At 48.8% G+C, this 27,430-nt stretch overlaps 1 protein-coding gene across 2 annotated transcripts; it reads left to right on the plus strand.

Annotated features, from left to right (window-relative positions):
* Nucleotides 1–26,690, plus strand: Sp2 (Sp2 transcription factor). 2 transcript variants are annotated; one of them, XM_041665034.1, is made up of 7 exons: nt 1–62; nt 17,454–17,533; nt 18,930–19,904; nt 22,489–22,801; nt 23,701–23,875; nt 24,066–24,259; nt 25,597–26,690. In XM_041665034.1, exons 1-7 carry the CDS (start codon nt 56–58, stop codon nt 25,695–25,697), a joined length of 1,845 nt encoding a protein of 614 aa, XP_041520968.1. In that variant the 5' UTR covers nt 1–55; the 3' UTR covers nt 25,698–26,690. The 2 variants fall into 2 exon arrangements, with proteins under 2 accessions (XP_041520968.1, XP_041520970.1); XM_041665036.1 differs by having other exon boundaries at nt 17,457–17,533.
* The last annotated feature ends 740 nt before the right edge of the window (nt 26,691–27,430 follow it).

Genomic DNA, 27,430 nt, shown 5'->3' on the forward strand with positions numbered 1-27,430 from the left:
TGTCAGGCTCTCGGTGGCGGCGGAGGCGGCGGAGGCCAGGGAGGAAGATGTCGTAATGAGCGGTGGGTCCTGGCCTTTGCCGGTGGGGTCTTCCCGGCCCTCAAGGGTTGGGAAGATGGGCAGAGGCCTCGGGGAGGGGGAGCCGGAATCGGGGGCGCCCCCCTGGGACTGGGCCTGGCGCCGGGGCCCGGCTACGGGAGGGGCGGGGGAGGAAGGATTCCCGCCCGGAGGAGGAGCGCGGCTGGCCGGCCGGGCGGAGGCACCCGGAAGGGGGCGTTAGACTCCCCGCCCCTCGGAGCCCCGGGCGGGCGGGAGGCGCTTCCGGGCCTGGCTCGCGGTGCGGGCAGCTAGTCGATTTTGGAACCCCCCCTTCGCCCCCTTAGCTAGGTGGTGCGGGACCGTCAAGACTGTGTCCGAGTCTGCTCCATGCAGGCGGCCGATGCCCGCCCCGGCTCTCCCTGCGGGCAGGCAACGCTTGAGAGCCAAGTGGTGCCCATCAGACTGGCTTAGGTTGCAGCCTGCTGCCCCGCAGTCCCAGACGGTGTTAGGCACTCCCTAGGCAGATGACTGCCGAGTGAAAACCGAATCTTACTGTTTGTACCTTGGCCCTTGAGCCTGCGACTAGGTAGCTGCAAACTCTTGGAATTCTGAGAAGTTTGAGAACTTGTTCGCCGAGCTCCCAGACTATTGCCCGATGCCCCGCGCGGGGGCAAAAATGCACTGAAATGCCAAGGAAAAGCGTAGGCGCAATCGTTCTTAAGAGATGACCTAAGAAATAAAATAGATACTCGCTTTCTCCCTCCATCCTCGTTGCTGACTTAATGGTGCTTCGCTTCCTCCCGTCCTTCTTAGGTTTCTTTCCCAGTGCCTTTCTAATTTTAGTACAAAAGGAAGTGTTTCTTCTGCCTTGGGCAATTGAGAAACCTGTCCTCACTACATTCCTTGGTTTTGATTCCAATAGTCTGTCATGTTTAATTGTTTCATAATTAACTTGACGTCGTTTGGCTTTTCTCCTGAACTTTTCCCTTTTTAGGAGGTTATTGGATCATTTATTTGTTGCTTCGTGGGGAAAAGGCCAGTGATCCGTGAGCCAGGAATTGACCCCAGATCCCCCTTACACAGATTTCATTGTAGAAAGGCGGTTGATGTTGCAGTGTGGACTGGTATGCGCTGTCTACAGCTGTTACATGCTGTGCCCTGCCAGGCACTGGGCATTACAGAGGATGGCCAAGCCCTGAGTTGACCCTACCCCCTGTTGTGCTGGAGGCTGAATGTAGACCCTCACAAACGCTAGGCAAGCACCTCCTCCTCCCCCCATTGAGCTGTATCTTCAGCCCAGAGCTGCTTTGGATAGGATTTTTAAGGCTAGAATGGTTAGGGTGTTAACCAGCACACAGTGAATTAGCAGAGGGAATGCCGGAGCTCAGATCACAGTAGCAACTCCCATTACCGACCAAAAGGAATCCATTGTCTGAAGTGATGGGGTCATCAGTGTCTTGTTTTCATTTAAATTCCTTTTTTTTTGATATTAATTTTTATTTTATTGTTATTTTTTTTCTTTTTTTTAAAATTTTTTTTTTATTGATTCATTTAAATTCTTGATGACAGTGAAAGGAGCAGTCAAAACCAGTCAATGGGGCTGTTGTCAGTGTTCCAGTGGCTTCTTTTTGGGGGGTGGGGTGTTGAAACATGACCTCACTCTAAAACCCTGGCCAGGTTTGTATTCGTATTGTAATCTGTGTAAGCCTTGAATTTGAGATCCTCATGCCTCAGCCTTCCGAGTTCTGGAATTATAGGCCAGTGACCAAACAAACATCAAGCCCCATTAGTATGAATTATCTTTGGCTGAGGTGGTTGCTGGGTTTTCTAATTCTAGTTCTTCTACTCGATTCTACAGAGACTTCCCTCTTTGGTTAAAAGCAACAGCAACAGAGAAAATAAGCTGCTCTGACACCATTATGAGCCCTGAGCTAGATGCTAAAGACAAAGATTGTTACCAAAGACAACTATCTAGGGTTTGCTCATAACTGGATCTTTTTTTTTAAATATTTATTTATTTATTATGTATACAATATTCTGTCTGCATGTATTCCTGCAGGCCAGAAGAGAGCACCAGACCTTATTACAGACGGTTGTGAACCACCATGTGGTTGCTGGGAATTGAACTCAGGACCTTTGGAAGAGCAGGCAATGCTCTTAACCTCTGAGCCATCTCTCCAGCCCCTCATAACTGGATCTTTCCCTGGGCACCCAGCTGGCTCTGAGAGGAAGAGTTTGGCATCCCTGTGAACACCACATAGGCTGGCTCGCCCTAGATTTGATTTAAAGTTTGGGCCTGGGTCAGAGATGGTTCAGTGGGTAAAGACACTTGCTGCCAAGTCTGGTTATCTGAGTTCAATCCTTGGGTCCCACCTAGAGGAAGGAGAGAAAGAACTTCCACATTGCCTTGTCTGTCCCCACCCTCAGAGAGAGAGAGAGAGAACACGAGCGAGTGAGTCAACCAAATAAATATAAAGAAGTTTGGGCCTGCGAAAGCCTGTCAAAGAGGAGATGAACAGTAAAAAGATTATGGCAGATGTCTGGGTAGAAAAGCCCAAGCCTTTCCAGCAGGTAGGGAAGTTAGTATTTGGGTCTTGAACATCTTAGTTGTTGTTGTAGTTAATTGTTTTGGATAAGTTATAGTCGCTTGTACTAAGCAGTGACGAGTCCTTGACCATAGGTATGTGGCAAGCTTACTCTAAGCAAGTATTGCCCGACTATGGCCCTTCTAATGACGCTTAAAGCTTCTTGCAGCCAGCCAGTAGACTCTGCTGGCATTGATCTGGGCTCAGCAGTTTTCTAGACCCTGACTCCCCCGTTTCTGTGCTAGAAATGGGCCATTTTTAAATAAGTTGCCTTTATTCTACACTCAGAAACTCTGCTTCCAGACACTGAAAATAGTAGTCATTATTCTGGGTCAAGTACATGATGACCAGAGGGAAAGAGGCAGGGACGGTAAAGGTTGTATGGAGTATTTCTAAGTAAGCGCGTCTGCGTTGATAGGATTATGGAGCCTCATTTGCGGTATTGTGGGCTGTGAACTTGGGGTCATCTGTTTGGAGAAGGTCATCCACTTCCTTGTACATTTATTGGGTAGTGTGTCTGAACTGTCTTTTTGGGTGACTTGAAGAATTTGTGAGCTGCTTCCCAGTTTTTCTAAACCCAGGACCTAGGCTAGGTGTGGTGATGCACCTAATCCTACCACATAGGCTGAGACCGGAAGATTGAGAGTTTGAGTCCACCCAAGGCTACTTAGTGAGTTGCAGGTTAGCCTGGGCTACATAGCAAGCAAGACCTTGTCTTTAAAAAGTAAAAATGAGCCGGGCGATGGTGGTGCACGCCTTTAATCCCAGCACTCGGGAGGCAGAGGTAGGCGGATCTCTGTGAGTTCGAGACCAGCCTGGTCTACAGAGCTAGTTCCAGGACAGGCTCCAAAGCCACAGAGAAACCCTATCTCGAAAAAAAAAAAAAAAAAAAGTAAAAATGAAAACAAGGAAATTTTACCCAGAGGGTGGGCAAATAAGTGTTTCCAGGTTGAGAAAGGTGGTGTCACACAGGCTGTTGGTGGCTTTTCCCGTGAATATTCCTCATTGCTCATCTACCTCCTGTGGGTCTTTCTCCCTTCCCCTCCACAGCCAGTTTTTCAGCTGTAGTTATAGGTCTGTCTCTTAAGGTGTGATCTCCGTAACCAACAGTATCTTCAGGAGCAGCTTTCCTGAGGAGCCTGATGGGAAGGAAAAAGAGGGTGAAAGTATGATGGGCTAAAGAGGAATGGGATTGGGGTCATTCTTGAGGAGATGCCCCCCCCCCCCATGTCATGGTGGATTTGTTCCAGTTGACAAATGGTGAAATAGAAAATGTTTCTGCTGCTTCATGGGATCCTGAAGGAAAGCACAAAGCCAGCATCGGAGCAAGCTCCGAGTGGGCCCCAGAGTCTCGGGGCAGCCAGACCTCCTGGTACACGATTGGGAGCATTGGGAGTGTGCTGTCAGCGTCACCAGTCACCGCGCCTTTCCTCTGAGTGCTCGGGGCAGCACGCTCTCGTGAGATGAGCCCTTGCTCAGCACAGGGACTGTGATTGAGCAGAGCCTCCATCTTGGTGATTCTCATTGTGGCTGGAGAGAGCTCCGAGTAGTGTTGAGATGTCAAGGCTGTCCCTTCAACACAAGCATGCTTGTTAGACAGCCTTTGGAGTTGGCTGATGGGCGTCTCTTTGCCTTAGCAGCCTTTTGTTTCAGCATCAGGACTGCTTGCTGTGTCCAGCCAGCAGCTGTTGCATGTAGTGTGTTGGGCCCTAAAGCCCCACCAAGGAGGAGGTCACCCCAAGAGACACTCACAGCACGGTTGATGCAATAGCAAGAGGAATTTTTATTCTGCCACGGCAGAGGTCCCTCAGTCTCGAGAGGAGAAGGACGCCTGCTTTGTCTATTACAAGCTCTTTTAAAGGAAAAAACCACAAAATCAGGGAGGGGGTAGTACAGAATCAAAGGGAAAGTCCAAAAATCATTTTTCAACTATTTTGACTAGTTCATACAATGGTCAGCTAACTCTACTTGATCAATGTTATGGCGGTTACAAGGAGGAACACCTGCAGGGTCGTCTCACCCCAGTTCCAGGGTCCGGGTCTATTGAAGAAAGACTACAGTGGGGATGGAAAGTACTCAAAGCTCCCGTGCACGCATGGTTGGTTACCAGGGTCCTGGTTCCCAGGAAGGGGGGTGCAGTAGTGCTAAGGTGCCTCAAAGTCATTCATAGTGCAGAGGTTTAGCTTGGGTGGCCAAGGCTAAGTCCTCTGAGGTGCCACTTTGCCTCTGTGTGGTGATTTAGGCCCTTCAGGTGTCATTCGTCTTCAGCCACAGGGTGATAGTGGCTCAGGAAGAGTCGGCAGGCACTGCACGTTTCCAAATGTCTCTCCAAACTTCCTCACTGGGGTTGTCACCTCTCGTGGGAGTTTGTAAAATCCCTTAGTGGCTTCTGAGACAGCTAGCAGGATCATGTGATTGGAAGTGAAATATTTCTGCCTCTGGTTTATATTTAATTTGGAAATTAGAGAATGAAAAACCAAAACCAGATGAAGACATTTCCCAGGCTTCAGAACAGCAAGCAGCCTCCCTCCCTTCTCCAGGGAAATGAAGTCACTACTCATTTCAGAAGCTGGGAGAGCGCAGAGCGTGACTCACACAGTGCCAAAGCAGAGAGGGCAACATGTCCATGCATAAGGAGATTCTTGGTGTGTGGGGGCAACGCTTGCTTTTATTTCTCCTCTTTGTACAACAGAATTCTGAGTCCCAGTATTTTTTCTTAAGATTTACTTATTATCTATACAGTGTTCTGCCTGCATGCCATAAGAAGGAACCAGATTTCATTGTAGATGCTTGTGATCTACCATGTGGTTGCTGGAACTGAACTCAGGACCTCTGGAAGAGCAGCCAGTGCTCTTAACGTCTGAGCCATCTCTTCAACCCAGAGTCCTAGTATTCTTAAGCAGAAAAGCTTTACATGGTTTCCTGGGACGCTTCCATCATGCCGAAATGTTCCTATCATTCCCTACTGCCCCCACATTGATGCCCAGGCCGCAAGCAAACTTGGAGTAGCAACAGTCAGGTGTGGCGGAAAAGAATTGAGCACGGGACAAACCAGAAGTGTTCACATTCAGATGCTCTCACGGTCCTAGCTAATGTCCCCCATGTATGTGCTACCTGGAAAGGGTATCAAAGTGTAGCCTGGAGCTGTAGTGCAGGCTGTGCGGTTGAGTTGCTTGCACTGAAGTGTTTGACCTGCTCCAGCTCACACAGGCACCACCACATTTGTTTTATTGGGTACTGGGGATGGAACCCCAGCTTGGTGAAACTGAACCACATCCCAGCCCTCCTTTGGTTCTTCTGCTGTTTTTTTTTTTTTTGTTTGTTTGTTTTGCTTTCGAGATGTGGTTCCTCTGTTAAGCCTTGGCTGTTCTGGAACTTGTTTTGTAGACCAGGCTATTGAACTCAAATATCCGCCTGCCTCTGTCTCCAGAGTGCTGGGATTAAAGGCATGCGCCGCCACTGCTGGCTCCCCCTTTGGTTCTTTTTTGGTTTTGTTTGTTTTCTGAGACAGGGTTTTTCTGTGTAGCCCTAGCTGTCCTGGAACTAGCTCTGTAGACCAGGCTGACCTCAAACTCACAGAGATCTGCCCCCCAAGTGCTGAGATTAAAGGCGTGCGCCACCACCACCCAGCAAATTTGCATTCGTAAAGAGACAGTAATTAAGTAACTAATAAGTACTTGTTGGAAAGTGATAAGTCCAAGGATAAAAATAGAAGAAGAGAGGGAGGTAGGGAAAATGTGTGGGAGAGGCAGTTTACATAGGATGTTTAGGGACGTCTTCTTGGTGAGAAAGTGACTTCATGAAGCCCTCAAATAGTGGAAGGGGTTGAACCAGTTCTGTCTAGAGTGAGGGGAGGGTAAACTCAAGCCGATGTGGGAGCAAGCACCAGGACCTTAGGGGAGACAGCACGAGGAAAGCAGTGAGGGAGGAAGGGTAGGCAGTCAGGCTACAGGCCTCTGTGAGATGGTTGGTACTTTGACTCTGATGGGATGCTGGTGAGGGCCTCTGAATAGAAGAGTGATGTGGTTCTGTTTACGTCTCGTGTTGGGAACAGACTGACAGGGTCAAGGTTGGAAGGACAGCTTCGTGGCCTTCTGGGTTGGCTAGGTACACACATGGGTCAAGGTGATGGCAGAGCAGTGATATTTGGAATGTGTTCAGAAGTTGGAGCTAGAAGTGTTTGCTCTCACATGTGAGAAAAACAAAAGGATAATTCAAGGCTGAGCAGCTGGAAGGACGGAGTTAGCACTCTCTGCGGTGGGGAATGTTTGCAGGAAGCATGGAAATGGAAGCTGTCAGACACACAGTGTAGTGCTGGCTGGAGTCAAGACACCCTCTAATACGTCCAAGTGAAGGGAGCAGCTCACAGGGGGCAAAGTCTGCAGACAAAACTCAGGCCACCATCATTATATAGTATCTATGTGGCATCGGTTTTGAAAGCCATGAGAGTAAATGAAATTGCCCAGAAAATAGGTATAGACAGGAAGAATACAAGTCCTGAAATCTGGATGGCCTAGCTGCCGAAAATTTGAAAGGGGAGGACCATCAGAGACTTAGAAGTAGCTGTCTTGGGAATCAACTAAAGAGTGTTTCCAGGAGCAAGAACTGTTAGATCAAAAGATGAGGGCTCAGGTCTAGGAGTTGGCAATTAGATTCAGTAACACGAGGTCTGGTAACATTAGCAATTTGAGTAGCATGAGGGTGGTACAATGTGGTTGGAGTCAAGTTCAAGAATGACTATTGGGAGTAATTAGGATCAGCAAGAACAGACCCTCCTCTACTTGGGCTGTTTGTTGGATAAATTTGTAGTGAGTTGAAAAGATTAGAAGTCAAACATGCATTTTAATATACCCAACCTTCTAAATGTTATAGTGTGTGTGGGGTGTTTTTCTTTCCTTCTTTCTTCCCTCCCTCCCTCCCTCCCTTTCTTCCTCCCTTCTTTCCTTCCTTTCGTTTTGAGACAGGATTTCTCTGTAGCTTCGGAGCCTGTCCTGGAACTGACTCTTGTAGACCAGGCTGACCTTGAACTCACAGAGGTTCCCCTCTCAAGTGCTGGGTTTAAAGGCAAGCGCTGCTACTGCCTGATGGGGGGGGGGGGCTGTAGTTTCATTGGAAGAATGCTTGTCTAGCTTGAATGTAGCCCTGGGTTTGAAATCCAGGCGTGTTGGGTAGTGGTGGTGCACGCCTTTAATCCCAGCACTTGGGAGGCCGAGGCAGGTTGATCTCTCACTAGTTCCAGGACAGCCAAGGCTACACAGAGAAACCCTGTCTTGAAAACAAACAAACAAATAAAAAAGTGAAAAGTTTTTGCGCCCCAATAAACCTCTCCACTGATGCAATAATCCAGATCAGAATAAATCAAACCAAATTAGAGAAAGCCCAGGTTTAATGGATACTAGCGCTTCTGGCTTCCAGGCCCTCAGAGAGGAGATGGGAAGGAAAACTAGGAAACCACACGTTTGTTCTCTGGGAGATAATTTAAATATCCTGTGGGAGTAGTCTTGAGCCTCTCTGGGGAGGGGTCACCGTTTGGCGGGCGTTCTTGGAGGTATCTGGACTGAGGCAACTCCCAGAGGAGGGGGCTTGGGGTGGAACTTTCCACCCAAACATTACAGACTCTTTAGATGTAGGAGTGCCCGGGACTGAGGTGAAGCTTTCACCCAAACAGAAAGAAATAAAGAATACTAGACATAGTGATACATATCTGTATTCATAGCATTCCAGAGGTGGAGACCGGAGGATCAGGAACTCAAGGTCATCCCTGGTTCTGTAGTGATTGTGAGCCCAACGTGGACTCAAAAACAGAGACCTCTTAGGTTTGCTGAGAGTTGGACAAAATCATTTACCACAAAGTTTTGCTTGCTTGCTTTCTTTCTTTCGTTCTTTCTTTCTTTATGTGTTTTTTTTTGTTTTTTTTTTTTGTTTGTTTTTTTTTTGGTTTTTCGAGACAGGGTTTCTCTGTGGTTTTGGAGCCTGTCCTGGAACTAGCTCTTGTAGACCAGGCTGGTCTCAAACTCACAGAGATCCGCCTGCCTCTGCCTCCCGAGTGCTGGGATTAAAGGCGTGCGCCACCACCGCCCGGCTTTATTTAAGTTTTTTGAGACAGGGTTTCTCTGTGTCTGTGGAGCCTGTCCTGGAATGCTCTCTGTAGACCAGACTGGCCTCAAACACATGGAGATTCACCTGCCTCTGCCTCCTGAGTGCTGGGACTAAAGGCATGTGCCACTACTGCCCAGCTCACAAAAGTATTTTTTTAGTAAAATGTTGATACTGAATACTGTACTAAAAGTAGAAAACATAACTATGAGTATTCTTTCGTATACTCTATAGCACTGAAAAGTTAAGTTGGAGGCCTGCAGGTTAGCTCAGTGCTTGGAGCTGTTTGCCCAGTGCCTGTCATATCAGGATTAGTCTGACAACCCGAGTTCAATCCCCAGGACTCCCATGATGGAAGAAAGAACCTCCGCATGTTAGTCACGGCATGTATGTAGCCATGCACAAATAAGCACACATGCATATACAAATAAAATATGATTGAAATGTGAAAAAAATGAAGTTGGCCGGGCGGTGGTGGCACACGCCTCTAATCCCAGCACTCGGGAGGCAGAGGCAGGCGGATCTCTGTGAGTTCGAGGCCAGCCTGGTCTACAAGAGCTAGTTCCAGGACAGGCTCCAAAGCTACAGAGAAACCCTGTCTCAAAAAAACAAAACAAAACAAAAAAAATGAAGTTGAACCATAGGAGGAACTATCTGAACAGGTGAATGAGGAGTTTTGTTTGAGAGGAGAGGTTGGGAATCACAGCTCATTAAGGAAGTGTAAGTCTCAGGGTCGTGGCTCCCTTGGGGTCAGAGCTGAGGGTGGAGAAGATCTCTGTTCTCTCCCTTGGCCTGTGGCCTTAGCAGAGCGTTCTGCAATGGAAGGCGTGTGAGCGTCATCTTCCTGTATTGTGGTTGCTGGGTGTTCAGTTGTCCAGGCAGTGTGGAGTCTGCCACAGCCCAGCTTGCTCGCTCCACCCTTCTTCATCCACACTGATTCACCAGTTTCCCTGGAGGGCCAGTTTTCTTCTTTAAAACCAGCCATGGTTTGCTTTTCCCTCACCAGCTCTGAATTCTTCCAGGCTAGGCAATTGGGAAAGCCTGGCCTTAGAAACTGCTTTACTGGCTTCTGGCCCAGTCATACTGACCAAAATAGCCACCAGAAGGGCAGCTTGCACAGAGTAAAATTTCCCTGCTGGGGAAATGCCATAGTGGGGGGCCAAGGAAGCCATAGCTGCAAAGTTAAAAAAAAAAAAAACCCAATAGCCTAGGGTCTGGTTGTGAACTTTGAGCCCTTCTAGCCTAGAACAGCTTGATAACCAGGCTAGGGTCCTTCCTGTTAAACCATGCAGTCCCAAGCCAGTCTACCAGAGAAAGACACCCCCGCCCCCAGGACAGAGCTCTGCTCTCTACCCTGTGGTGAGGCCAGCGTTGCCAAGGGTGCTCCAGGGAGTGTTCACTGGCACCCAGCAAGGTCATCTGCTTCTAGCTGCTTCTAGAGAGTAAGTGAGAGACACCCAGAGATCATAAATGGCCAGAGGGAGAGCTCAGACTTTAGGCTCCCGGAAGAGAAAGAATGGGAGAGGAGGGGGGGGGATGGGGAGGAGGCTCAGTGCTTTCTCTAAACTAATCAAAAGAGCTTTTGGAAACTATGGAAGGGTGTAGCCCGGGGAGTGGCTGGTTAGGATTCTAGGTTTTACAAAGGTAGTCTTCCGGGAGCACACGGGCTGGAGGCTGGAAGCTGCTCTGGAGGCTGTGGGTGGGAGTTCAGGCTGAGTGAGGGTGATTTAAGCAAGGACCAGAGCTATGGGACTAGTAAGTAGGAAGGACACTTCTACAAGGGGAATCGTGAGGAGCTAGTTATCTATCAGGAGGGTGCTGCTCACAGATCTGCTGTGATTAGAACTACCAGAAAGAAGCTACATTCCAAAGATTCCTGTATGCTCACCCATCTCCCCAGGAACCGCAGCTGTCCCTGTAGTGGGAAGCAGGTCTGGGGTCAGCAATTCAGTGCAGACATAGCTCACTGAAGAGCCAGTCCTTACACCCATCCCATACCTGAGACCCATGATCACGGCAGTGGGTGCTGAATGCTAGCAGAGGAAGGACCCCAAGAACATGATATACCTGTTACAAAATGGCTGGCCATAAATTTTGCTGAGGAGGAAAATGAAAGCTGGTCTAAAGGTGTAAGCATTCCGTTGAAACACAGAAAAGCCCGAAGTGAGGGAAGGGCAGTGAAGATAAGCACGGAAAGCAGGCCTGTGGAAGCTGGGGAGGAGAAAGCCCCGAGGGAATGCTCAGGTTGGGAGTGTCTGGCTGGCCCAGTGAAGGCCCACAGGGGGCGGGGCCGGCCCAGACCTGGGACTGTCGGCCTCTGCAAAGGTGTCTGAAGCCCTGTGAATGGTCACAGCCCCCCATGGAAGGGGTCTTGGGTGAGAAGGACACTTGTTGAAGAATGCCAGTATTTAAGTAGTGGCAAGGAAGAGGAGCCTGCGGGAATCTGCAGGGGGAGGCGACCAACAAGAGAGGTCTGTGCAAAGAGGTCTGTGGTGACCTGGGTGTGGATGGTGGCCTGGAGGGGACCGAGTTTGGCCAAGGAGGGTGGAGACCAATGGTGGGAGTCTAGAAGCTCGGTGCTTTTCTGTCTGTCAGTCTTGGGGTTCTGTTATGGTCCTTCTGCACCCTATGCTCCTTCCTCCTTGCTGCCTTGTTCAACCCCCTCAGGGCTTTTCCTCAGGACTGAGGTGTTCGGTCACTGTGCTTGCGTCATTGATCATGTCAGAAGTTCTAGCTGAAGTGAATTAATGATAAGATCAATGATGCCATTGAGAGTCATGCACTTTTTTCTTTCAGGAATATTTGGTAAGGGTTATGATGTGGATGAGGTGATTGCTGCCGTGCCTGATGACCAAGGCAACTACTCCCACATTGTTCTCTAACTTCACATGCCACTGTGCATGCCTGTATGTGAACAAACACATACAAAATAAATGTAGAAAGAAGGAATATGCAGCGATCCCTATTGCCTGTATTGCTAAATAAATGTAGGTTTCAGTGACCAGCTATAAACTGCTATTACAGGCCAGTGGTACTGTTACCGTGCTGGATGTCCTGGAGATAGCTCGGGGCAGAGCATTTGCCCGTCACGTGTGAGGCCCTGGTCCAACACCTAGCACAAAAACAAAACTGTAGCATGGTGGAAGTGGTGTGAAATTCTGGAAGTGGTGTAGAATTCTAAGAGTCCCTCTGTGGCTTCACACCCCTCTTAGCGGTGCTTTGACTAGGATGGAGGGAAGTTAAGCATGACTCCATCCACATCACACATTTTAAACATACGGCTGCAAGTTAAATGAGCCTGCTCACAGAGCTATGGTGACGTTTGTGCACTCCTCTCCTAACCGCTTTCCTTCCCACACAGCAACTGGAAGTGCTTCTCTTTTCTGTAGCTCTCTCTTTCCAGTTCTGGAGTGGCAGAGAAATGGCTCTCTGTTTTGATCGCCCAGGTCTGCAGCCCAGGGGCCACATGAAGCTCTCAGTGATAATAGGAGACACACTTATGGTGGTTTTAGACCAAAGAAGTATTTCAAGTGCCAGCTGGAGAGGAAAATGAAACCAAACTGAATGGTGCAACCAGGAGCACTGAGCCTATATTGTAGGCTCTGCTTTAACCTCTCACTCCGTGGGTCTCTACTTCCTAACCCTATGACCCTTTAATACAGTTCCTCTTATTATGGTGACCTCATTGACAACATTATTTTCATTGCTACTTCATAACTAATTTTGCTACTGTAATTAATAATAATGTAAACATCTGATTTCTGGGCTACCTGATATGCGGCCTCTGTAAAAGGGTCGTTTGACCCCCAAGTTGAGAACCATTGTTTTAACTGAATAAGTACCAGGAGCCCAGTCAGTTTGAGTCCAGGGTCAGTGACTACAGAGGAAGAGAGAAGTGGCTAGGACATGCTGGACCATCTTCATTTCACTTCCTTTGCACTCTGCCCTGCTGCAGTGTCCCTGTGTTTTCTAACAGGAAGGCTGTCATTCGCCAGGGGTTAAGATAAGAACATGAACCCTTGAGAGACTCCTAGGAGACCCACTGCCTGCTTTCCCAGGCCTGCCAGTAACTCATTCATCTTGTGGTCCCTCCCCCACCAAAAGACAAGGTTTCTCTGTGTACCTCTGGCTATCCTGGAACTCACTCTATAGACCAGGCTGGCCTTAAACTCATAAACACCCGCCTGCCTCTGCCTCCCAAGTGCTGGGATTAAAAGCATGTGCCACCATCGCCTGGCTTCATCTTGTGTTTTTATCAACACAACATGATCTAAGAAACGTTGTTTTACTGATTTGGGCCTGTACATGCTAGGCAAAGTCTCCCACTGATGACACCCTTGTACCTCAAAAAGGATAAACACTGGAAAGAAAATTTACCTCAACTTTTCATCCCATCTTCAACAGAATAAACATCTTGCCTCTGGTTAAACAGTTTCAAAGAAAGGGGACTATCACCCCCAGAGGCAATTGGTTCTGTCTTTTTTTTTTTTTTTTTTTTTTTTTGATTTTCGAGACAGGGTTTCTCTGTAGCTTTTTTTTGGTTCCTGTCCTGGAACTAGCTGTTGTAGACCAGGCTGGCCTCGAACTCACAAAGATCTACCTGCCTCTGCCTCCCGAGTGCTGGGATTAAAGGCGTGCATCACCACCGCCTGGCGCTTCTGTCCTTTTTTTTGGGTAAGATTTATTAGTTAAGATTTATTTATTAGCTGGGCAGTGGTGGCGCAAGCCTTTAATCCCAGCACTCGGGAGGCAGAGGCAGGCGGATCTCTGTGAGTTTGAGACCAGCCTGGTCTACAAGAGCTAGTTCCAGGACAGGCTCCAAAACTACAGAGAAACCCTGTCTCGAACCCCCCCCCCCAAAAAAAAAGATTTATTTATTAATTATGCATACAGTATTCTGTCTGCATGTATGCTGCAGGCCAGAAGAGGGCACCAGATCTCATTACAGATGGTTGTGATGTGGTTACTGGGAATTGAACTCTGGACCTCTGGAAGAGCAGTCAGTGCTCTTAACCTCTGAGCCATCTCTCCAGCCCTTGGTTCTGTCTTCTAAAGGCTTCTTCGAATTAAACGGAAATCTGGCTTTTTGAACATTCACACAAGTGACTTGGTTTAAACTTATATACAGAGTAAGTACCCTGGTCAGAACCTCATTGGAATGTCCCTTAGAATGGGGCCAACGCTCCAGACAGAACCCAGCATGTATAATAATACATAGGAAATACTGTTTTTCTTGTCCTACAATTGAGTTTTTTTAGATTTTTTTTTTAAATAAAAGCTTTTGTCTCAAAAAACCAAAAACAGGAAAAAAAATAGTTTTTTTGTGTTGGGCAGTAGTGGAGGAGCACACCTTTAATCCCAGCACTAGGGAGGCAGAGGCAGGCAGATCTACAGAGGGAATTCTAGGACAGCCAGGGCTACACGTAGAACCTTTCTCTCAAAAAACAAAAGAAAAAAAAGTTTTTGTTATCTGGGTATGGTGACCCATGTCTTAAATCTTAGCCCTTAGGAGGCAAAGGCTAGACTAGTGTAAGACTCTGTAAGTAAGTACTTGACTTAAAGAAAAGGACAGTGAAAAGGCCGGAGATGCCCGTGGGCCCTGGCCCTGAGCTCACGTCCTGAGCCGCCGTTGCCACCCTGCTCGTTCAGTGTCAGTGGTGTGTGCTCTTTATTGACGTCTCCATCTAGAACCTTCTCCATCTAGAACCTTTAAAAGCAGCTGGGCTGGGCTCACAGGACTGCTTTTTGCAACTGCATGCTTTTATCTGTGCACGGATTTTGCAGTCAGCTGTGTCTGTGCTGTCCTGGGATCTACACGTCCTCTGCCCAGAACTGTACTCTGGCTCTTCACAGTTGGCAGCATCTGCAGCATTCTCACGGACGTGACTGCTGATAGCCTGTGTTGCTTTCTGACCAGCATCATGTTCCCTTAGATGCCTGAAGAAACTGAATGGTTGTGTTTTCTCCCTGACCTCTGTCCTCACTAGATTCCTGACATGGGTTCAGTTACTGAGCCTTTGCCCCTTGAGTCTTCTAAGCAGTCATCCCCCCCTCCCTGCCCGTGTCCCCTCCTCCCCCGTCTCTCTGATTCCTGGAATTTGCTTTCCAAATGTCTGGGATCCGCCTGACTCTGCCCCAGTGCCTTGCCTTGGTGGTTTATGAACTCTGGGATGGCAGTCTTTTACCTCATGCTCTTGGAGATGGTCTCAGTGTGTAGCCCTTGGCTGGCCTGGAACCAGCCAAGGTTGTAGACCAAGGTTGTAGTCAAGGTGTAGACCAGGTTGGCTTTAAACTTAGAGATCCACTTGCCTCTTCCCATGTGCTAAGATTAAAGGTGTGCACCACCACACCTAGCCTCTTGTTTTACCTTTTATTTACTTAAAATTTTATGTGTATCTGTTTTTCCTGCACGTATGCTTTATACAACATGAGTGTGTACAATATGCGCTGGAGGCTAGAAGATGTCATCATATCTCTACAGAGATTATGAGCCACCACATGGTTTCTGGAACTCTGGGTCTTCTGGAAGAACAGCCAGTGCTCTTAACCACTGAGTGTCTCTCCAGCTCCAGTCTTGTTTACCTTCCTCCCGCCACCCCCAGACAGAGTTTCTCTGTAGCTTTGGAGCCTGCTCTGGAAGCCAGGCTGGCCTTGAACTCATTTTGCCCCCGACTCAAGCGCGTAGCCCGCTAGCTAACACAGCACGCTAGCGGGTTTTTTAGTTCATGACTCGGGCCCCAGTGCCGAGTCTGAGACACACTAGGCCACACAGGCCCATTCTGCCCCGCCTGCTCGCCAGAGCAATTAACCCCTCCCTGCCTGCCTTGGCTAAGTTTGCAGCGGAACCCCACTGCCTGAATTAGCAGAAGCTCAAGTACCTGCGGTTTTGCAACAAAAGCCGCCACAGCAGCAGATTTGGTCTGATACAAAGTGACTTGGCCTGGCGGTGGTGGCACACGCCTTTAATCCCAGCACTTGGGAAGCAGAGGCAGGCGGATCTCTGTGAGTTCGAGGCCTGCCAGGTGGTGGTGGTGCACGCCTTTAATCCCAGCACTCGGGAGGCAGAGACAGGCGGATCTCTGTGAGTTTGAGGCCAGCCTGGTCTACAAGAGCTAGTTCCAAGACAGGCTCCAAAAACACAGAGACCACCACTGGCAGGAACCGATCATTGCAGGTAAAAAATTTTTCTTTTATAAATAAAATGTCTGAACACGTTACTATTCAAGAATTTAACAGTTTTTTTAATTGTACCATGTGGGAGATTTTACAAGAGGTGTCTATCACTCCACATCTATGGATCCTTCTGGGATTCGTAGTTTTCATTGGCACTAAATGGTTTGATAATAGAAATATGATAAAGTCTTTACGAGACGAATCCAGGATTCTTAAGGCAGAGATTGAACGCTTAAAAACAATTGAGAATGACAACAATCTTCTCAAGAATCAGTTTGAAGTTCTCCAGGAAGAGAACAGATCTTTGTTTAACATGACTCGATCAACTGAGCAAAATTTAAAAAAGGTACAGGCTGATGTTAAGGAGAAATTCATTACTATGGAAGAGGGAACAGCTGATTTGGATCATAACCTTCAGTCCCTTTCTGTAGGAACTGAAACATTAGTGGCTGATATTAAGGAGAACCCCCCCCCCCGGATTAAAGGAGTGTGCAACCTCCCCTGGCTTGTTTACCTTTTAAATAAAACTTCAGTGCAAGGTAGATACTTCATTTATTAGTTCCTCCCTTATTGAAAATAAGTGGCTGGGCCTGGGGTATGGTATAAGACCCCTGTCTCAAATAAAGTAAAAATAAAATTTAAAAATTACAAGAGGATACAGTGGTCCCCCAGCACCCACAGGGGATTGGTTCCAGGAGCCCTGGAGATACCAGAATCCATAAATGTTTAAGAGTTTTTTATATAATTTGTAGAATTTACACATAAGCTACACACCTATATACTTTAAATCATCTGCAGATTAGAGTCAGCGTTTTTTGGTGCATGGTGGTTGAATATGTGAATATAGAACCTGTGGCTATGGAGGCTCATCATTGTGGGAAAATGAGAAAATACAGTGAATTGAGAAAAATCTGTTAGAGATATAACTATATATTATATATATATATATATATATATATATATAGTTATCTATGCACAATAGAATTTACTCAGTGTTCATTCTTCTTCCCTATGGGTTATATCAATTGTCCAGTGTAAAGGTGTAAAATTCACATAAAGGAATTACCCAGCTGCCATCTACTGATTCGTGGGGCCCTTGTGTCTTTGTGTGAAGGCTGAGCTTGCAGCTTATTTAGAAAAGGACAGGGGTGTCCTATTCAGGAGTGCTGGCCTAGCCTTTCTTCAACCCCCAAACTGGTTTGCATCTAGCTTCAGCTGGATTGAGCTGGTAGCTTCAGTTAGTACAAGACTTTACCCCTAATGGAGAGATTTAGAGTTGTCCAGCAGGGGGTGCTCCAGAACCACCATAGCCAGTCTTGAAACAGCGGCCTGTCCCAGAGTCTCCCAATGTGATGAAGGCAGGCCTGGCCCGAATAGATGAGTGTGAGCAAAGGAGATGGTTACCCCTGACAAGCATGGGCTGTGATGCTCGAACTGGGCCCATGTAGGAAAAGCTGTTAACCTCTCAGAGAAGCAGCGAGAGAGGCAAAATGAAAAGCTGAGGCAAGGAGCCCTGGGTTCTCTTCAGGTGTCTTACCTATTGCTCCATCTTTCTCCCAGCAGATCCACAGATGAGCATGGCCGCTACCGCTGCTGTCAGTCCTAGTGACTACCTGCAGCCTGCTACCGCTGCTACCCAGGCAAGTGCACAGTGGGCTCTGAGGGCAGGGGCCAGAGGCTGGCGGAACAGTGAGGTGGATTTTCCACCTTACTCTGCCTGCAAACACCCAGGAAGATCCACGTATCCTCATTCTCTGAAGTGAGACACAACCACTTGGCTAAGGTGTCAAAGCTGTGCAGAAAGAGCAGTATTAAACTTGGCGTTCCTGAGGCTAGGCTGTTAGTAAGTCCCTGCTGCACATGCGTGGGTACCTGAGTTCAATTCCAGGTTCCCATGTAAAAAGCTGGGCATGCCTATAGTCCACTGGCCACCTGGTCTTGCTCAGTGAGCTTCAGATTCGGTGGGAGACCTTGCGATTAAGAGCACTGTTTTTTCAGAGGACCTGGGTTCAATTCCCTGTACCCACAGCTCACAACTGTCAGCAACTCCAGTTCAAGGGATCCAACATCCTCACACAGACATATATGCAGACAAAACACCATTGTATGTAAAATAAAAATAAATCATTTAGAATTTAAAAAGTGAATAAGGTGAAAGAGCTGGAGAGATGCTCAGTGGATAAGAGCACTGGCTGCTCTTCCAGAGGACCCAGGTTTGATTTCCTTGAACTCATATGGCAGCTCACAACTCTCCATGTTCCAGTCAAAGGGGATCTGACACCTTTCTGGCCTCTAGACCATCAGGCACTTGAGTGATACACAGACATACTTATAGGCAAAACACTCAGATTCATAAAGTAAATAATAAAGACAAGGCCGAGAGTAGTGTAATGTTAAATTCTTACATTAGGGGGTTGGAGAGATGGCTCAAAGGTTAAGAGTACTGACTGCTCTTCCAGAGGTCCTGAGTTCAATTCTCAGCGATCACAACCATCTGTGCCCTCTTCTGGTTTGCAGATAGAACACTGTATACATAATAAACAAATAAATCTTTAAAGAAAAAAGGGGGGGAAAGCCAGGTGGTGGTGGCACATGACTTTAATCGCAGCACTCAGGAGGCAGAGGCAGGCGGATCTCTGTGAGTTCGAGGCCAGCCTGGGCTACAAGAGCTAGTTTTCAGTACTGGCTCCAAAGCTACAGAGAAACCTTGTCTCAAAAGACCAAAAATAAAACCCTATCTGAGATCCAGGATGTGTCATTTTCCTTAGCACTAGGCCAGCGAGACCAGTAGGAAAGCATCTCATGCTGTTGGTCTGCCATGGCCAGGGCCACTTCTGGTGGGGAGGGGAGGGGTTTCACCCTGAGAAACCTTCCCTGTCTTTTTCCTTCACTTTATGGAGTGGGAACCATAGCAAGGGGCCATGGGGATATGGTGATGGCCTGGAATGGGTGGGGAGGAGCTCTCAGAGCTGCTGGGATCACTGTGGCAGAAGGGTGTCTTCCCATCTCACTCCTGTCCCCTGCTGGTTCTTGCAGGACTCCCAGCCGTCTCCCTTGGCCCTGCTTGCTGCGACATGTAGCAAAATTGGCCCACCAGCTGTTGAAGCTGCAGTGACACCTCCTGCTCCCCCACAGCCGGCCCCACGGAAACTGGTCCCTATTAAACCAGCCCCTCTTCCGCTCAGTCCCAGCAAGAACAGCTTTGGCATCTTGTCATCTAAAGGAAATATACTTCAGATTCAGGGCTCTCAGTTGAGTGCCTCCTATCCTGGAGGGCAGTTGGTGTTTGCCATCCAGAACCCCACTGTGATCAACAAAGGGAGCCGATCAAATGCAAACATACAGTACCAAGCAGTCCCGCAGATTCAAGGGAACAGTTCCCAGACCATCCAGATGCAGCCCAATCTCACCAACCAGATCCAGATCATCCCAGGCACCAACCAAGCCATCATCGCTCCCTCATCATCCGGCCATAAGCCTGTGCCCATCAAGCCAGCTCCTGTCCAGAAGTCAAATACAACTACCACCCCTGTGCAGAGTGGGGCCAACGTGGTGAAGCTGACAGGTGGGGGCGGCAATGTAACACTTACCCTGCCGGTCAACAACCTGGTGAACACCAGTGATGCTGGGGCCCCCGCTCAGCTCCTCACTGAGAGCCCCCCCACCCCACTGTCTAAGACTAACAAAAAAGCCAGGAAGAAGAGCCTTCCTGTCTCGCAGCCATCAGTGGCTGTGGCTGAGCAGGTGGAGACGGTGCTGATTGAGACCACCGCAGACAACATCATCCAGGCAGGAAATAACCTGCTGATTGTCCAAAGCCCTGGTGGGGGCCAGCCAGCTGTGGTCCAGCAAGTCCAAGTGGTGCCCCCCAAGGCTGAGCAGCAGCAGGTGGTGCAGATCCCCCAGCAGGCACTGCGGGTGGTGCAGGCTGCCTCTGCAACCCTCCCCACCGTTCCCCAGAAGCCCTCCCAGAACTTTCAGATCCAGACAACGGAGTCTGCGCCAACCCAGGTACCATAGTCCCTCTGCCCCGCATCCCTCTCCTCTGCTCACCCTTTGGCTTGCTTTGGAAACTGAGGCAGATCATCGCCAGATCTGATGGGAAGTTGGAGTCACCATCATTTGGGTGGGCAGGGAATGACTTCCTGCCCTGGGGTCTCTTCGGGGCTTGGATCTGTAGAAATGAGATGGGACAGGGATATCTGGTCTGTTGTGTTCCTTCATTGTGGGGTAGCTCTGGGCATGACTGTGGGGTAGATATGAATACTTTTGTAATAAAATGTTTTTATCATAAAATTACATACAACAGCAAGAATGAGAACTGAGGTCAGAACCACAGTAAAGTAGGAAAGTTCACGAGGACAAACCGCTGCCTACTGTTAATGACAAGGAAGATCACAGGTAGGACAGTTAGGCTTTTTCCTTTTCTGAGGCAGCGCCCCACTGTATATCTCAGATTGGCCTTCACCTCACTGCGTGGCCCAGGCTGGCCTCAAACTTGAAGTCCTTTTTCAGCGTCAATGCTGGGATCACAGGTGTGAGCCGCCATACTTGCTGCTTTCCACCTGTGCTCACCCTCTTCTCCCCTCACCCCGACATGGTTTCTCTTGTGCTTCATTTGTGTGTGTGCATGTGGGAGTGTGTGTGTGTGCCTTCTAGTCTAGATCCCACGTGAGGTTTCTCCGAGCCTGCTGTATTTCACTTAACATGATGACGCCTCATTCTGGCTGTTCTCATCACACTGTGCCCTCGCCTCTTGGTCAGGCCAGCATCCAGAAGGCTTTCACAGCTGTTTCTGCATCTGCTGCTGTCGCGTCTTCTACTTCCCCTCTTTTGCAGCTGTTAAGTAGTTGTGCCAGCTGTTCAACTCTGTCTTTTCTTTAGATGCCAAGTGGCTCGAGAGATGGCTCAGCAAGTAAGAGCACTGGCTGCTTTTCCAGAGGTCCTGAGTTCAGTTCCCAGCAACCACATGGTGGCTCACAACCATATAGAAAGAGATACGGTGCCCTCTTCTGGCTTGTAGGCATAACATGCAGGCAGAACACAGTGTACATAATAAATAAATAAAGCTTAAAAAAAAACCTCATGAAATCAGTAGTGAGATGCTGGTGTAATTCGGAGGCTCCATTTAGGCTTCACTGCGTGTTCCAGTTAATAATTCTTAAGGACTTGACCTAAGGACTTTGTCCACCTTACACGTGGTTGTCAAGTCTCTTATCTGAGACACTTCCTCACACCCCACTCTATGGGGCTGGGAACTAAACTCAGGACTCTGGATCCTAGGCAAGTGCTCTGCTTCCTTTTTAACTTGACTGGCATGACCCTGCTACCTCAAAGGCCACAGGTGGGCTACTGTGTGTTCGCGTGATGTTTCCCGCATGAGCAGGTGCAGGCTGTGGCATGCTTTTAGTACAGTGTCACAGAGTGGATGTGTGCCGGATTCTGCTGTCCCATTGCTGGGGTGGTTACGGTGTCAATGTGCACTTTAATAGTTAACTTTTCTGTGTGTCTGGAGACATCTCCCACCACTCAGAGGGTGAAACGCATGCTATGCAAGTGTGGGGACCAGAGTGAGAAGCCACATAAAGCGGATGCAGTAGCTTGCACCTGCCCTTGCAGTGCTCACACGTGGGAGGAGACAGAGCTACCAGAAACTCTGTGAGCCAGCCAGCTGGGCATCCAGGCATGAACAAGACCCTGCCTCACACAGGTAGAAGGCAAGGATTCACACCCAAAGTTGTCCTGTGACTTCCACAAGTGTGCTTTAGCACACATGCACACATAAACACACACGAGATAAAAATTATTTTCTTCCTCTTTGTATTTCATTAGTATTTTGAAGAGTGATGATATTTTCAGATAAGACAAATATCCTGTTTCTCTTTGAAAATTTTTAGATGTGCCGGGTGGTGGTGGCGCACGCCTTTAATCCCAGCACTCGGGAGGCAGAGGCGGGCGGATCTCTGTGAGTTCGAGACCAGCCTGGTCTACAAGAGCTAGTGCTAGGACAAGCTCCAAAGCCACAGAGAAACCCTGTCTCGAAAAACTAAAAAAAAAAAAAAAAAAAAAGAAAATTTTTAGATGTATTATCTTTTCTGTGTATGAGTGTTTTGCCTGTGTGTATGTATGTGTACTCTGTCAATGTCTGGTGCCCCAGGTCAGAAGAGGGCATCAGATCCTCTGGAACTGGAGTTACGGATGATTGCGAGCTGCCATGTGGATAAGAGGAACCTGGGTCCTCTGGAAGAGCAGCCGATGCTCCTAAACACGGAGCCCCCCTCCCCCTTCAAAGTGGTTTTGCTATGTAGGTTAGGCTGGCCTGGGTGTTGTGCTTTTTTAAAATTTTTTAAATTTTCCAATTTTGAGATTTAGTAGTTACATTTTTCCATACTAAGGAAATTAAAGGTTTGGTCGCAGGTCAGTAACTGTTTATGCCAGTCTAGTGTCCTGTTGAACATCAGTATTGTCTGAATACATGTTTGGGCTGGTTGGAGGACGGGATGACGGAGGTGTCCAGTTTGCCCCTGGACAAGGAAGGCTGTGTGAAGGTGCCGGTGCCGTGTCTCTCAGGACTCTCTCCTCTCTGGTCCCTCAGGTTTATATTCGCACACCTTCTGGTGAGGTGCAGACAGTCCTCGTCCAGGACAGCCCCTCAACAACAACTGCAACCACCTCAACCACCACTTGTAACAGCCCTGCACCCCGAGCTCCCCAACTGAGTGGCACCAGCAAAAAGCATTCAGCTGCAATTCTCCGAAAAGAGCGACCCCTGCCAAAGATTGCACCTGCTGGGAGCATCATCAGTCTGAATGCTGCACAGTTGGCGGCAGCTGCTCAGGCCATGCAGACCATCAACATCAATGGAGTCCAAGTCCAGGGTGTGCCTGTCACCATCACCAACACTGGCGGTAAGGGAAAGTCCTGCAGCCAGGGTGTTGGCTTTGTATTCAGCATGTGGGAATCCTGAGCCATTTCGAGACAGGGTTTCTCTGTGTAGCTCTGGCTGTCATGAAACTCACACTGTAGACCAGGCTGGACTTGGACTCATGCCTCTGCTCCCAAGTGCTGAGCTCAAAGTCGTGTGCCACCAACTCTCTGCTAAGGAAGGCTTCTTAAAGAGAAAGGCTGGTACTGAGGTTTAGTGGCAGAGAAGGGTGTCCTGGACAGTAGGACCAGCTTGTGCTGCACACGAGTTCAATGAGGATAAATGCTGTGAATGCAGTCTTGAAAATAAGAGGGACAGGGACAGATGGCTCTGTGGTTAAGAGCACTGGCTGTTCTTCCAGAGCCGGGGTTTAAATCCCAGCACCCACATGCTGGCTCACGACAGTCTGGAACTAGTCCCATAGCATCTGATGCCCTCTTCTGGTATATAGATGCAAAACACCCATATGCATAAAATATGTAAGTAGATCTTTAAAAAACCTAGGGAAGAGGGTGAGCTGAGCTGCCTATCAGAGGTGGTCTTCATTCTGCATGGGAGTAGGGCAGCTGTCCAGGTTGAGGTCACGACTTTCTTCCTCCCTACTGAATTTCTATCTTGCATTTTATGCATTTGGTTTGTCCACTTTTAGGAGACACTAAGAGGGAGGACAAGGTAGCCTAGAGTGATTTTCCCAAAGGTCATTAATAAAAAGTTCTTAGGAGAGTTTCCTGCCAAAAGCATTAGAATCTCGGAGAGGTCCTGGCTCTCACTGCTCTCCAAAGTCTTAGCTGCCATGACTCATCCTTAACCTGTGCAGGAGGCAGAGGAAGAAGGTCTGGCCTGGGCTTCCTTTCCTGAACCGCGTCCTTCTCTCTTCCATAGGGCAGCAGCAGCTGACAGTGCAGAATGTTTCTGGAAACAACTTGACCATCAGTGGGCTGAGCCCCACCCAGATCCAGCTGCAGATGGAGCAGGCCCTAGCTGGAGAGGCCCAGCCAGGGGAGAAGAGGCGGCGTATGGCCTGCACGTGTCCCAACTGCAAGGATGGGGAGAAAAGGTAACAGACACCCAGGGCCAAACCCACAGCCTGACACACGCCCTGCTCCACAGTTGCTCTGTGGACAGGTGGCAGCTCCCAACTCTGCCTCCCAGCTCTCCTGAGCTCTCTGACCTGACTCCTATGCTTCTCTTCGTTCTCTCCCCTCCCTATTCCCATTTCCTCCCCACTGTCAACCCAACCCCCTCAGGTCTGGGGAGCAGGGCAAGAAGAAGCACGTATGCCACATCCCAGACTGCGGAAAGACTTTCCGGAAGACATCCTTGCTTCGGGCCCATGTCCGTCTGCACACTGGCGAGCGACCCTTTGTCTGCAACTGGTTCTTTTGTGGGAAGAGGTTCACACGGAGTGATGAGCTCCAGCGACATGCTCGGACCCACACAGGTCAGTCTCCTTGTGCCCTTCAGCTACCCTTTGTGCACCGCCACCCTGGCTGCTCAGGAGCGTCCCCAGCCATGCAGACCGCCATGGAGCTCCTCCAAGGCCCTGAGCTGTTGCCCAGAGTCGGATGGCTGAACTCCACAGCATGGTCACCTTTTGTCATTTCTGCAGAGCTGCTTAACAAGCTCTGAGCTGGGGCTGGAGAGATGGCTCAGAGGTTAAGAGCACTGGAAAAAAAAACAAGCTCTGAGCTGGGCAGCTATCATCCTGTCAGAGAGACTGAGGCAGGAGAATCAAGAATTCACAGCCAGCCTGGGTAACATGAGAGACTGTGTCACAAGTAAAAATAAATCAGAAAAATCCCACCAAGCACTGAAGAGGTTTGCCAGGCACTGTGGTTTGCATTTTCAGCTAACTTCAGTTAATCCCAGGAAGGCCTTGGAGACGCTTGGAGGAGTGGCTTGTGGTGGGCAAGCTGGGGTCCAGTTCAAGCCCTCAGACTCTCAAGCCCACCCCCCTTTTTTTGAGATAGGTTCTTGTGATGTACCAGTTTGTCTTAGGACTTGACCCCTTCTGACTCAGCCCTCTGCGCTTGGGATACAGGCAGGCACGAATCTTCGTGAACTAAGCCAGTCCTCTCTTTTGTCTTGTCTCAGCTTTCCAAGCATTGGGATTACAGGTGTAAATCAACATACCCAGCTTTTTTTTTTTTTTTAAGACAAGATTTTGTTGTGTATCCTTGGTCTTCCTTAAACTCTGGTGGTCCTCCTGTCTCCTGAATGCTGGTATTCCAGGCCTGCTAGGGTTGGTGTCAAGGTTGCTATCACAGTCCTTGCTTTAATGCACTCACAAATACAGAGCACCCTATAGAAGGTGCCCAGTGTCCACAAAGTAGTGAATGGTGCCCTGCTGAGCAGAGACTGGAGTCAGGGGACATGTGACCCAAAGTTACAGCTTCTAGCTGGATCAGACCCCCTCAGAGGCAGAAGTATAAATACCCTGACAGTGCGGTCCAGACTTGTTGGGTGAGCATGTCTTCCTGAAAGGAGGATGTCGATCAAAGTTTAAACTCCTAGGCACACAGTCCAGAATAAAGCAGGTACACAGAGGCTCAAGGGAACAGTCTGGGCAGGGAACAAGGAACTCATTGGAACGAGGTGGATTAGAAGGGACAGCTGGGGCAGAGAGATGAGCTCAGAGATGACAGGAGGACCCTGTTAGTGGCACACGGAGATGAGGCCAGGTCAGCTTTTCCCGGGGCTCTCAGCGTGCTTCTCCTTTCTGGGACCGTGGCAGTGTCTGTACGTGGGCTCTTTGGTAACAGTTATTTCCTCTTCCAGGGGACAAGCGCTTCGAGTGCGCCCAGTGTCAGAAGCGCTTCATGAGGAGTGACCACCTCACCAAACATTACAAGACCCACCTAGTCACGAAGAACTTGTAAGGCCAGCTGAAGCAAAAGGCCCTGAAGATGGAATCCCCATCTAATTGGCCTGGGTCTGTGGTGGACAGGTGCCCACAACTGCCCTGGGCGGCCCTCACCCCACTCCTGTTCTGTGGCTGTGTCCCCACAGGGAGGGGCTTTCCTCCTGTGCTCCCCTCTTTCCAAAGGCCCTTCCCTTCTCATCAGGAGCTCCTGGCCTGCCCAGGCTACGCACACTGGCCATGCCCAATGAGACGTTCTAAACCAGGACGCGTAGGGACCCTTATTTCCAAAGGAAAAACATGCATTTCACTCCGTCGAGGAGCAAAGTGAGCCCCCTATCCTAACACATGCCCTGCCCCAACACTGCCGGAGTCCCATTGTGCCATGCCCCCCAATCCTCTGCCTTCTTGTCCCCCTCAATTACCTCCCCTGGCCACTAGGGACACCCCGGGGCCCTGTACCCAGCCTCCCACTGACTCCCACCTCTGGGGAGGGCTGGGAGGCTGCCTCCACTCCACTGCCCAGCCCCTGCCATGGCTCTCCTCCAGACATTCCAACTTCCTATTTGAAAGGTCAGATGCCGGCGGACTCCTCCCACTCCTTTTTCTATGGAGAACGTTGCCTTATTCTCGGACTTCAGATGATGAACACTGTGTATGTGTGTGCTTTAAAGACATTTTATTTAATTGCTCCCTTCTTCCTTTCTTTACTAGCTGCTGCCCCTCACCTGCGTTCAGTTTAGGGTTTCCGGGGCAATGCTGAGCATAGGAGTTTTTTTCTCACTAACAATTCTTTTCTAAATGACACATTTCAACTCAGATCTGGACTCACATGGAAACAACTTCCATTCTGACTCCCTCCACACCCTTTCATCTCGTCACCTTACCTGCCTGAGCTCTATTGTGTACAGTGTATATTGTATAATAGACGATTGTGTCTACGACATGTTTTAAAAAAAACATATTGCTTGTTATTTTTGAGGCTTTTAAATTAAACAAAAATCCAACTTTATTTTTTGTTGTAACTGCTTGAGGATGTTTTATTAATTAAGTGACAGATTTGTTATCCTTTATTAATGATGTATTTTGTTGGTCAGTGCTGGGCTAACAAAAATTTCTCTCACTAATAAATTTAGTTGCCCGCGGCAAAGTCTGCTCTCGGCGGTTGGGCTCCCTTTGTCTGTTCCTTCAGAGTCCACAGTAGGGACTCCTGAGGAGGGAGCCCCGCACTCTCTACTTACCCTCCTAGCCCTAGCAAGTCCAAACCATGGCCCCAAAGGAGAGGAGTGCTTGGAGCACCTCTGGGGACTTCCGGAGCTGGACTTCACGGAGCCCAGAGATTAATGCAGATGTCTGTTTTTCCTTCTCCACTAACCAGTCTTGCATCAGACACAGAGACAAATCCTAGAAGGGACTTCCTGAGCTGGTGGACTAACTCCTCTATCCTGCTCCAGCCCTGGAGGAAGGCGGTTGCCTCTTAGTCCATTAAAAGCTAGCAGAGGAGTTAAGAACCTTGGCTTGGGCCTGGAGAAATGGCTCAGAGGTTAAGAGCACAACCTGGTCTTCCAAAGGTCCTGAGTTCAATTCCCAGCAACCATATGGTGGCTCACAACCACCTGTAATGAGATCTGGTACCCTCTTCTGGCCTGTAGGCAGAACACTGTATATATAATAAATCTTTGGAGGAAAAAAAAACCAACTTGGCTTATAAGGTTGGGTTTACACCAAACACAGTTCCCATCGGGTGAGAGC

Source organism: Microtus oregoni, unplaced genomic scaffold, assembly GCF_018167655.1.
Source record: "Microtus oregoni isolate MIOR12 unplaced genomic scaffold, Mior012 000015F_ref0000493, whole genome shotgun sequence".
Taxonomy (NCBI): Eukaryota; Metazoa; Chordata; class Mammalia; order Rodentia; family Cricetidae; genus Microtus; species Microtus oregoni.

What these genes read in the sequence shown, in the direction of transcription:
- Sp2 (XM_041665034.1), top strand. An exon ending in TGCAAGGATGGGGAGAAAAG is followed by an intron (nt 23,876 to 24,065) that starts GTAACAGACACC and finishes CAACCCCCTCAG; the next exon opens with GTCTGGGGAGCAGGGCAAGA. An exon ending in ACATGCTCGGACCCACACAG is followed by an intron (nt 24,260 to 25,596) that starts GTCAGTCTCCTT and finishes TTCCTCTTCCAG; the next exon opens with GGGACAAGCGCTTCGAGTGC.